We start from the raw sequence: 12,276 nt of genomic DNA on the forward strand, positions 1-12,276 counted from the left end.
AAAATTACTTTTAGAAATAATGATTCTTGTATTATTAATTATAAAGTTAAGATATCGCATTATTTATACTTGTACAATTATGATAGAAATTTTATTTTCTATGAGTTTTCTTAATCATGCTTGTAATTATTTTAAACTATTAAAGTATTTTTATAATTTTGTATTATATATTATTTATATATTGTAAATTAAATATTTTAAAATTCATAAGACTTACGTGTTGATCTATATTAAATAAAACGCCCTGCCCATGCCCCATGCCCCATGCCCCATGCCCCACCTTTAAAACATTAAATTTGGAAAAATTTATTAATTTTACTTACGACTGGATCTGGATCTGGCCCACTTCATTAAAAATAATATTAATAATGATAACAAAATGCTGCTGTTGGTACTATTTATTATTTTATAAACTAAAACGTATCGATATATCGATGACAAGATCATTGACTCAATCTTTATAAATCATTGATAAAAAAGATAAAAATAAAATAAATAAAATAAATCTTTATAAACCATTTTAAGGCAACTTGATGAATTAGATATGTTTATTAAATTATATATAAGACAACTTAAAATATGATTTTCTTTGATCGTTTTGAATTTTTTATGATTTATTTTGTTAATCAACTTTTAAAGATAATAATATATTTTTATATTTAATAACAATTTATCGTAAAAATCTTTTGGGCCAATAAAATTACTCTATTTTCTTACAATTATTGATCCACGTTCTTAACATTTTTGCTAAGTTAGCGTTTGACTTCTTGGCAAATATTATTTGAGTGAAAATTTGGGTGAAATTTCACCATGTGTTTGGCCATAAAATTTGGGAAATATATTTTACCTTTTTAGAAAAATATGATTTATACACACAAGTTTTAAAAACTATCAAAACTAACTAAAAGTTTGTATTACAAGTCAATTGAATGTTAGTTACAACAATAACAAATAATGTCCATGACACTGAAGCAATGTGGTAATTTGGAGTGAGTGCAACAAGAATTATTCCATACATCGTGAAGTAGATAAAGTACATGACTTTGTTACCTAAAGCCAATTTTTAATAATTTTCATCAACATTCATATCATTATTTAATATTCACTAAATATTTCATCACTATTTTGGTGTTCACGTAAAAAATGATGTAATACAACGCAAGCAACTACTAGAAAGGGTGTTTTTGTAAGAAATAAAAGATTGGGGTAAAGTTTTAATTTTTAAAATATCCCAAATATTGATATTTGGCCCAAATACTAGAAAAAACTAATATTTAGAAATTTGAGATATTTACCAAAAATATTTGCCAAATAATAACAAATTGTATGGACAAACATTATTTGCCAAATTTTTTCCAAATATTATTTGGAAAATTTATGGCCAAACGAGCCCTAAAAGGCAACCAAACTTTTTTTTCCTGTCTTTTAGGCATTCATATATTTGGTAATCTATATGTAATTAACTAAATAAGTTTTAAATTTTTATGGTGTAAAATTAAATACATGTGAAATGTAGGATCTTTTTTATTTTTCTTTTATTTTGTGATTTTAAGTTATTAAATATGTTATGCAAAAAAATTAAAATAAGATGTATTAAAAATATTTCTGAACTTGATGTAAATTATTAGTTTAGTTATCGAACTAGTGGTATCTTTAAAAATACTGTTTTACTTGGTTAATCATAAAATGATATCAAATATTCTTGTAGAAGCATGTGCCTCTTACTAAAAAAAAAATCTCAAAAAGTGTTAAAAACACTCTCAAACTTGATAAGAATTTAATCTGCCTTGATAAAAAATCATACGCTTCGATAAAATTTAATGATATCATATATAAATTTTTACTCATATTAATTCCTACTTATTTGACAAAAAAGTCCATAAACATGTACTGTTCTATTTAAAAATCTATTTAAATATCAGGCAATTCTGAAATATCGCAAAATCTTCCTGTATTTCTTAAATTTCGTAAAGACTAGAACGACTCCCTCACTTCATCACAAAAAATTACTACTTTCTTCGTTTTTTTTTGTATGTCATCACTATTATAAATAGTTGATTCATAATATTTGTCATTTCATAAAATCAATGCATAAATCACAACATTCTTCCTATTTCACCCTAGTGAGTTATTAGCCTTGAAAATATATATTTGACTAACACAAAAAAACTAAATAAATAATGCATGTTCCTTGGTCAAATTAATTAATCAAAATTAATTAAATCATACTCATTGATAGTAAAGTTGACTTCAAGAAAAACTAAATAAATATAAAATACCAAACTTACTTAATTTTTTAATACACGTGAAATAATATTAAAAAAATAGTGATATATAAATAGAAACCGAGGGGTTAGCTCTTGTCATCACAATAAATTAGTAGGAAGTTTCTTTCTTCCACTTCTATCTTTTGCTTCTTTCTCTCTTTCATTTGCTCTCTTCTTGTGTAGGTGAGTTTTTGTTAACCTTCTTCTTTGCTTTTCCTCTATTTTTTCCCAAGCAATTTATGTTTTTTCAATAATAATTTTGTCTTGTTCATTTTGGTAATTATAAGGGAAGAATTTAGTAAAAGAATGACACTGTTTTATATTAATATAATTTCGAGTTGGTTATTAGAGTTAGAATCTTCAGATATAGCTTCATTTAATTATCTCTACGGACGAAAAATAGTCTACCAAAATAAAGTGATGTAGACTATACTTTAGATTATTGAAAAAGGTATTATTTAATTTTAATTATTCATAAAGAATTGTAATTCATCGACACAAAATATTGATCCACTATTGGATCAAGTGTTTTTTACACTTTTATATTATTCATTTGATAGATCCAATATATATTTTTTTTATAACATTGGTATCCTAACCAACTTTGACTATTTTATCTAACACCTATTCTCTTTTTTTTTCTCAAAATTGAAAAAAATTTCACTATGTGTTTTGACTTTATTGAGATATGAATGATGATATAATTTCTCATACTTCTAGTTCCATTTTTTTAAACCACTTTATAGATTTACATCAATTATTATGTTTAATGTTTTTTTTTCTCTCAAAATTGAAATAATTCGTTAGCCAAATATTTTTTCTTAAAAATTTAATCGAGTGTCTCATAGTTTTCATTTCACTTTATCAAGCCATAGTAAATTTAATTTTTTTCCCCGAGATTATCACACTATATACACAAAAGGTCATTTCTTAGGTATACATATATATACAATCAATAATGAATATTAATATTGAAAATTTTGATTCTAACACTGTAACAGAATACTTATGTAATATATTTTTATTTTTTTACAGAAATGGTTGATTATCTAAATGAGAGGCTGATTAAAAATGGAGAGGATGAAGAAGAAAAAAAAAGAGGAAATAATAATAATATTATTATTGTGGAAAAAAAAGAGAAATTGAAGGATAGGATATTACATGAAAATAAGAAATTATGGGTAGTGGCAGCTCCAGCTATATTTACAAGATTTTCAACATTTGGAGTAAATATTATAAGTTTAGCTTTTATTGGTCATATTGGAGCTACTGAACTTGCAGCTTATGCATTAATTTTCACTGTCCTCCTCAGATTTTGCATTGGTATCCTTGTAAGTTTTCAATCACACACCTCTAATTTTTTTATCGAGTGTCGTGGATATTTCAAAGTTAAACTGTTACTGAAAGAAAGAGAATTAAATGAAGAACTAAATATGATGTGTTAAGTGAATTAAATGAAAAGAAGAAAATATTTGATTTGTTGTATTAAATAAATATAGTGTATTAAAATAAAAATAATATTGAATAAGGTGTGTTAAAATAGGGATAGTAGTGAATAAGATGTGGTACAATTGGAATAGTGCCTTATATGTTAATAATGACATAGTTTACTTCATATATAACAATACTGAATAAGATGTATAATCGATATTATCTATTAGTTATATATAGGTTGAAAATACTAAAAAAGAAATTAAATAATACTCAAACTAATGCATTTACTTCCGTTGTTATGATTTGTTAGTCTGGCTTTGATTTGACATATGTATCAAAATACTGAGCAATTTTGATTAAACATGTCGCAAAAGTTTAGAATTTAAGAATTTTTAAAAACGGAAAAGGCATTGTTACTTAAATAGACTAAAAATTAATTAATATAAACAAATTAAAAATGAGAGAGTAATTTTAAGATCATATAAGATTCAAATTTTTTTTTTTTTTAAATTTCGTGTTTAATCGTACCTCAACAAACAAATCTAAACGAAAGAATACTTTCTCAGTGAAAGTCGTAAGTCAATAATTACAACCAATAAAGGATTTAGGCAACTATTTAGCGGCAATTAGGGGTGTAAGAAAATAAACGGAAACATAGGTAATTCGCTTAGAGTTCGGTTTAAAATAATTTGAATTAGGTTCAATTTCAATCCATTCAAGCCTAACTCGTTTTAAGATAATTTTCAATTGAGCCATATTCAATTTCCAATTTCAATCTGTTTTAAACTCTTTACTAAAATATGATCCTATATTAAATGTATGAATTATTGTCTATTTAATATCTTTACGATGTATCTGTTACTCTTTTTAATTAAAAAAACTTGAGCTGAAATTTCAATTGTGATTATAAAAGTTAAATATCACTATGTTAAAATTATTGAGATTGATCAGGTCAAATTGGACGGGTCAAGACCCAACCCGTTTTAAGCCCATTTGAACCCAAAGTTCCACCCATTTTAAAATCTCCAGTTTCAACCCAACCCGCCTATTTTGACACCCTAGCTAGCGACAATAATATAATTACCACTATATTACATTATCAATATCAAACATTAGTATATATAACTAACACACTATATAGACGTTACTAAATTCTTTAACGACTTTGTATGTAATGACATTTAGTTACCACAAAATGTAAAACTTAAACTTTTAGTATGCTACATTATGTTTTTTTTTTTTGGAACTTGTTGAAACAAAATTAATGTTGTGAATTTTCATTTACAGCTAGGTATGGCAAGTGGACTAGAGACACTATGTGGTCAATCATATGGAGCAAAACAATATCATATGCTTGGTTTACATCTTCAGAGATCATTTATTGTCTTAACAATTACCACAACACTTCTACTCCCATTATTTCTATTCACAACTCCAATTTTAAAAGCATTAGGCCAAGAAAATGACATAGCACAAGTTGCTGGAGTTGTTTCACTTTGGTTCATCCCAGTGGCATATGCATATGTTGTATCATTTGCTTGCCAAATGTATCTTCAAGCACAAAGCAAGAACATAGTTATTGCATACTTAGCTGCAATTACACTAATAATCCATGCATTTTTGTCTTGGCTTTTGACAATTAAGTACAAATTTGGGCTAAATGGTGCTATGATATCAACTATTTTGGCATATTGGATACCTAATATTGGACAATTAGTGTATGTTATGGGTGGATGGTGTAAAGATACTTGGACTGGCTTTTCATTCTTGGCTTTCAAGGATTTGTGGCCTGTTGTCAAACTCTCTCTATCATCAGGTGTCATGCTATGGTGAGTCTACGCTTAAATTTTTATACTATCAGTGTAATTTAACTATTTTAGGGCATGCGCTAATAATGTCATGATTTAATTTGGTGAATCTACGCCGCCTTTTTTTCAGATTTATTTGAAAGGATTATGTTGAATTTGAACGGATTAAAATTATGTTATCTGGAAGCTAATTATCAAATATTAAGCATGTAATTAATAACCTTTTTTTTTTTTGGGTACAAAGTGTTGAGCTTTGGTACAACAGTATACTTGTTCTTCTGACTGGAAATTTCAAAAATGCTGAGGTCCAAATTGATGCCCTTTCTATATGGTATGTTCATTCAGAATTTAGATTTTATTAGTTCGATTTTAATAATATTGAATTCATTATATTTTAAAAATTATAAATATATATTTATTTATCATAATATTAATGGAATTTTACATATAAATTTATATTACATATTAATATTATTGAATTCACGTGAATCTGTTTACGAAAGGTTAAAAAGTTTTGATCTTTTGCAGCCTTAACATCAATGGTTGGGAATTGATGATAGCTCTTGGCTTCATGAGTGCAGCATGGTAATGTTCCTTCTATTTCATGTGAACTTATATTATATTAAAGTTTAACGTATGATCATTTCATTTATAAATTAAATCAATTTTTTTAATTATTTAATAATATTATATTTCAAACAGACGTCTAAGTTTCACTTTTACTTACAATGATTTACTAATTAAAAATCACACAATTATCTAAGAATTAATGATATTAAACTACAAGTTTCCAAAGATCTTTTCAAATTACAATAGCATTTTACTTTTGCATTTCGTTCAAATTTGTTTTGCAAATGATTATTTCGAATCAGCATTCATCAAAAATAACATCTCTATCTCACAAAGATAAAGATAAGATGTCTTTATAAAAACTTTATTTATGCGACTATATATACTGAATACGTTATTATTATCATCGTGTTACGCTGATTAATTAATTTATGATTTTCAGTGTAAGAGTAGCAAATGAGTTGGGAAGAGGAAGTTCAAAGGCAGCAAAATTCTCAATTATGACAATAGTCTTAATATCTTCTGCCATTGGATTCATCCTATCATTATTCTTCTTCTTCCTAAGGGGACGTTTGGCTTTTGTTTTCACAAAAAGTCTCGAAGTAGCAAAAGAAGTAGATAGACTATCTCCTCTCTTGGCCTTTTCAGTTCTATTGAATAGTGTTCAACCTGTACTTTCTGGTAAGTTTACTAATTATTCGTAGACGTAATACATAAACGCGTATTTTAATTTGGTCTTAAATGATGTCGATGTTCTTTTACTTTGAGTGTGTACAAATAGGTATTGAACTTTTATAAAGTTAAAGAGATAGACACATTCATTCTAGGTGAGATCCTACGTGAAAATCTAGTATCCAACGTCACGTAGACTGCATGTAATATGTTATGTAGAATGTGTGTTTTACTTGTTTAATTTTATAAGATTTTAAATATTTATTTACAAAATTTGAAAAGTATAAATATCAGATAAAATTAAGCCCTAATAATACATGCTTTATTAATTTTTGTATTATAGGTGTGGCTGTTGGGGCAGGGTGGCAGACCATTGTGGCCTATGTTAATATTATATGTTATTACTTGGTGGGAATTCCTGTTGGAGTAATGCTTGGCTATTTTCTACAATTACAAGTTACAGTAAGTATTTTTCATTTTTTTAATTCGTTTCGAAAAGAATAATGATTGTTTCTATTACGGCTTAGCTTGTTAGTGATATTGTTCATTTTAAGTCTAGGCTTGCACAATTTTAAAACGAGTCACTAGTTGATAATGTCTATTTATTTATATACCCAACATCTCTTCTTTTTTTTTTTGTCGATATAAATCCCTTCTATGGACTCAACATCCACGATTAGGTTTGCCCTGCCTTATCAAAATTTGTGTAAACTCACTTAACCCTGTCCATATCGACAAAGTTGATACAACAGTGATTCAGATATCAAATTTGTCACGGCTCAGCCTGTTAGTGATATTGCGCGCTTTGGGCCTAGGCCTGCAGGACATTAAAACGTGTCACTAGTTAGTAAAGTTTGTTTACTTATATATCCAACAACTCTCCTATGTTTTATCAAATATTAAATTTCTAATCTTAAGTTCGAATATTACAATCCCTTTTTCGCGATGAATAATTTAATATTATCTTTTAATATGAGTTTCTTATAGAGATATAAATATTATTACATGTTGTTGAATTGTTTTGCAGGGAGTTTGGATGGGAATGTTGATTGGCACACTTGTTCAAACTATTGCACTAGTTATAATCACTACCAAAACTGATTGGGATGAGCAGGTAGCTTTTGCCACTTCTTTTTTTTCTTTGATCAATTAAAAGAATTAGAGAAAATAATATTATAATGTTTTAAATAGTGCTTTAAAATATATCGCGGAAAATTCGATCATTTTAAGTTGTTCTTATAGAAAACTTAACAAACTTTGATATCGAGGTCTTCCAACTTTAAATGTGTTTAAGTAGAAACTTACTGATATAGAATTAAGCAAATAAATACATATTCTACGTGACATAATACATTTTTAAAAAATGCAATTTTATTTTGTAGGTGAGACTCACTCAACAACGAGTTAAAGGATGGGCAATAGAAGATGACAATAACGTTACCTCACAAGGAGCTTAACACAACAAATTGCAATAATTTGTCAAATTGTTTTAATTATCAAATATATTTTCAGTATTTATAAGCTTCCATATTTAATTAGATTGCTAGTTCGATTGTTTTATTTAAGTGCTTATTTTTAAATTTTTCTATATAATCCCTTGAATAAATAATTAACACTTATTAGTTGAATTTAGTTATGAATACTGACCTCTTAATTTTATTTTACGTTTCTTGTTCTTTTCTTCAATGTTGTCCTCTTTATTTTATTTAAAGGATGATGGTAAAAAAATATATTCAATTTTTTTGTAATTTTCTTCTAATATTATTTGATTATATATCAAATAATTTTTTTTTAAAAGAATCAAAGATTATGTCTATACAATCCAAACAAGCTCTTAGCAATACATATTGGATGATATATAGTTTAGGTCGTAAAAAATATATAATTACTTCCTCTGTCCATTTTTATTTGTCATGTTGCGTTTTTCGAAAGTTAATTTGATCAATTTTTAAAGTTAAATTAGATTACATGAATTCGATATTTTAAACAAAAAATTTAGATGATAAAAAATTATATGAAAAGTAGTACAAATTACAATTTTTTTTGTATATCAATATAATAAAAAAATACATCTCAAAATTTTTTAAATTAACTCTATAAATAAAAACGTGACAATTAAAAACGGACGAAGAAAGTAATAATTAAGCACAAAAAAGTGATAGTTCAAAGTATTTTCGATCTTATGATCTCAAATTAAAAGTATAGTAACTTATAGGAATGGTGATGAGAAGATGAAGTATATATGTCAAACTTTTAATTCCCCCAAAATATAATTTAAAAATAAGTTACGATTTCATTCGAAACAAACTAAAAAGAAAAACGTATCACGTTTAATTAGTTACCATCTCCATAAATTCTTGATCATTCTCCATTGCTTGCAAAGTATGTGGACACATACAAACTTCAATATCTACACTTCCTTCATTTGCACCTTGAAATAGAGTAATTCCTCCATCTCTTTTATTTGCCATTCCACTCCTCACACCAATTGGTTTTCCCCAACCAAAATCATTACCATAAATATTAAACCTTGTAGAACTACCAATACTCAATCTAGTTTCATCTACAAAGACTCTAGTCTTGTTAAATATAATTGGATTTTCAATCCATCCTTTGTACATTTTGATCACTTCTTTAGAGTTTTGAGAAACAACCATCTTATTTATTTGCATTGCAACCCATCCTAGTCCATTTTCTAGTAGTTCCCTTGCACTTGTCTTTACTATCTTGATATGAACTGCATTTCCAAAATATCCTTCTAGTAGAGGAGGGTTTAGTCTTGACCTTGCGCCTGTTGAAGATATAATTAAGTAATTTTTTTTTCTGTCCGTCTCAATTTATTACATGATACTGTTTTCTTACACATTCTTGACCACCACAATATTGTTGCCGAGGGTCAAAAAATATCTGAACTATCAGATGTGTAAGTTTTCTACCTGAAGTCTTGAACTATCACCGTATGTTTATTGAAATAGAGCTCAACTATCAGTTTTTCATTTTCCTTACCTAAACAATAATGATATTCTAGGTAGAAATTGAAATGAACAATCGATAGTTGAAATATGTTTCGATAAACTTTTGATGATAATTTAGATAATAAACTCACACACCTAAAACTCATGAAAAACTTGGAGATTATTTGAGTATATTTTTTATCCTTCACTCTAAAAACAAATAAATAAATAAAGGCAACATGATGAAAAAGATTATGACATTTGGGAACAAGGACTTATTTGGATCAATTTTATAAAAGTAGGCTAATATTTTAGCCCAATTATTGAAGATCATTTCCAATAACAAAGTGATCAATCAATTAAGAAAATTTTCTTATGTCTTTCAAATATTTGAAATAGTTAATTATTATTCAAAATATAGAAATTTCATGCATCTATGTTCAAATTTACTGTCATAAGTTCAACTGTGTCACCTAAATCGAGATGCAGAAAGTAATTAAAAGTGTACTCACCTATGAGAATACCGATATAAACTTCTTCCCTATCATCAATCTTGCGACATCGCGTAACACATCGCCATAGATGAGCCAAGTAAGCTTGCAAAGAAGAAATCGAGTTAATACTCATTTCATCATTGGCCTTTTTCTTCAGTCTTGTAATATTTTCTTTACTAAGATGAAATACCCTTTTCACCAACGTTGGAATTTCGATTTTTTCGAATAATTTCTCATCGTCCAAATTCATTGGAAAATGAATTGGAACATGTATTTTCTCCGGAAAATAACGCTCTAAAATTGGAACTCTAGAAATAACTTTACGTCCACGAGAAATTTCAGCCCAAGAATTAAAGAAATGCCAAAAACAAGTCCCATCACCTAATGTATGATTCATAGTACATCCAATAAAATAACCATCAACAAGCTCAGATATTTGAACCCCAAATAAAGGCTTAGTAACACCTTCGAAATTTCGAATATTATTCAATGGAAATAAAGAGTGAATAATATTTGGTACGTATGTCGAATCAATAATCATCGATACACTTAACTTTGAAGCGTTGGCGTGGATAAATTCCACGCCAGCGTTGTTACAATTTATAAAGAAAGAAATTGTATCATCGTCTGAATTTTTAACGATCGAAAATCGACCGGCTAAGGGTGGAAAAAAATGTAAGGTGTGAGAAAGGGATTTTTTTAAGTTGTCAATATTTTCTTTTTTTGGTTTGTGGAAAAGTAGACCTTTTTGGATAGTGTCAACAAGGAGGAATTGTAAATCCCATGGTGTTATTTCAATATTTAGGTTAACATTTTGTGAGTTTGATGATGATGATGATGCTCTAACTAAACAAGAGGAGACAACTTGAATTTCTTCCATCTCTAAGGAAAATTATAGCGGTGCGGAGGAGAGAGAAGATTTGTCTACGTATATCTATACTATAAGTTCAGATATTAAAGTTGAATTACTAATATATTCATCAAAATTAGCTGAACGATCATTTTATTTTTTTATTCAATTTTATTAAGCAATTATTTATAAAATTGACATTAGTACATGTATAAAATAGTCATTCACGAGAATTCAGTATTTTTTATTCAGATGATGTGTTTGTATTAAGAATTTATAAAATATATATTGAATTATGAACCTCATTATTATTATATATTAACTTGATATCGTCATAAGAATAAAAAATAAATTTATAATTAAACTCTATATATTTAAACAATCTTTGATTAATGATTAAAAAAAGATTACATTTATGTAGAGACAGATCAAGAAATTGAAAAAATGAGGGCATCACCATCTTTAATAGAGACATATTTTGTTTTATTTTATTTTAGAAAAAAATGATATAGACATGTCAATTATTTAATTCGAAATTTGTAATGACATTATTAGAAATAAAGACACAGATTTATTATATTCAACTACTTTAATACAGAAATGTATAAACTACTTTAATAATTATGACACACACATATATTATATTCAACTAATGTTCAAACAATATATTTAGGGCCCGTTTGGATGGGCTTATTAAAAGCAGCTTTAAAAAAGTACTTTTGAAAGTGCTGAAACTTATTTTTAAAATAAGCAGTTATGCGTTTGGATAAAAGTGTTGAAGTTAAAAAAAAAGTTGTTGATGTGTTTGTCAAATAAGTGCTGATAAACAGCTTTTTAAATCAAAATGTCTGAAATACCCTTAATAGCTGTTAACATAATAAAAGTTAATTAATTTATATTTTACAGCCATAAATAATTATATATTGCTATCATTCACATATTTCTTTCTCATCACAAATTATTTATAAGAGGAATATAAACAAATTATAAAGATATATAATTTGAATAGATTAAAGAACGATTTAAGATTTTATTTTAGTTTCATCCATAGGTAATAATAATTGTCTATCATTCACATATTTCTTTATTATCACAAATTATTTATAAGAGAAATATAAATTTTTATTTAAGTTATATGTGCAACTTATTTTACGTTTTAATAATATATAATTTGAATAGATCACTTGAAAGATTTAAGATTTATTTTATTTTCATTCATTAGTAATA

The 12,276-nt window shown here is 26.7% G+C and overlaps 2 protein-coding genes across 2 annotated transcripts; one reads left to right on the plus strand and one right to left on the minus strand.

Moving 5' to 3' along the window:
• Positions 1-2,329: 2,329 nt before the first annotated feature.
• Positions 2,330-8,415, plus strand: LOC101252607 (protein DETOXIFICATION 21-like). Its single transcript, XM_010326204.3, has 9 exons — positions 2,330-2,450; positions 3,303-3,598; positions 4,989-5,530; positions 5,754-5,840; positions 6,038-6,094; positions 6,522-6,760; positions 7,095-7,213; positions 7,779-7,865; positions 8,134-8,415. Exons 2-9 carry the CDS (start codon positions 3,305-3,307, stop codon positions 8,206-8,208), a joined length of 1,500 nt encoding a protein of 499 aa, XP_010324506.2. The 5' UTR covers positions 2,330-2,450; positions 3,303-3,304; the 3' UTR covers positions 8,209-8,415.
• A 577-nt stretch (positions 8,416-8,992) lies between these two features.
• LOC101252904 (protein ENHANCED PSEUDOMONAS SUSCEPTIBILITY 1-like) lies at positions 8,993-11,189 on the minus strand. Its single transcript, XM_004244399.5, has 2 exons — positions 10,218-11,189; positions 8,993-9,542 (listed from the first exon to the last, which is right to left on the minus strand). The coding sequence occupies exons 1-2, from the start codon at positions 11,077-11,079 to the stop codon at positions 9,082-9,084; spliced, it is 1,323 nt and encodes a 440-aa protein (XP_004244447.3). The 5' UTR covers positions 11,080-11,189; the 3' UTR covers positions 8,993-9,081.
• Between the last annotated feature and the right edge of the window lie 1,087 nt (positions 11,190-12,276).

Source organism: Solanum lycopersicum, chromosome 8 (genome assembly GCF_036512215.1).
Source record: "Solanum lycopersicum chromosome 8, SLM_r2.1".
Lineage (NCBI taxonomy): Eukaryota > Viridiplantae > Streptophyta > Magnoliopsida > Solanales > Solanaceae > Solanum > Solanum lycopersicum.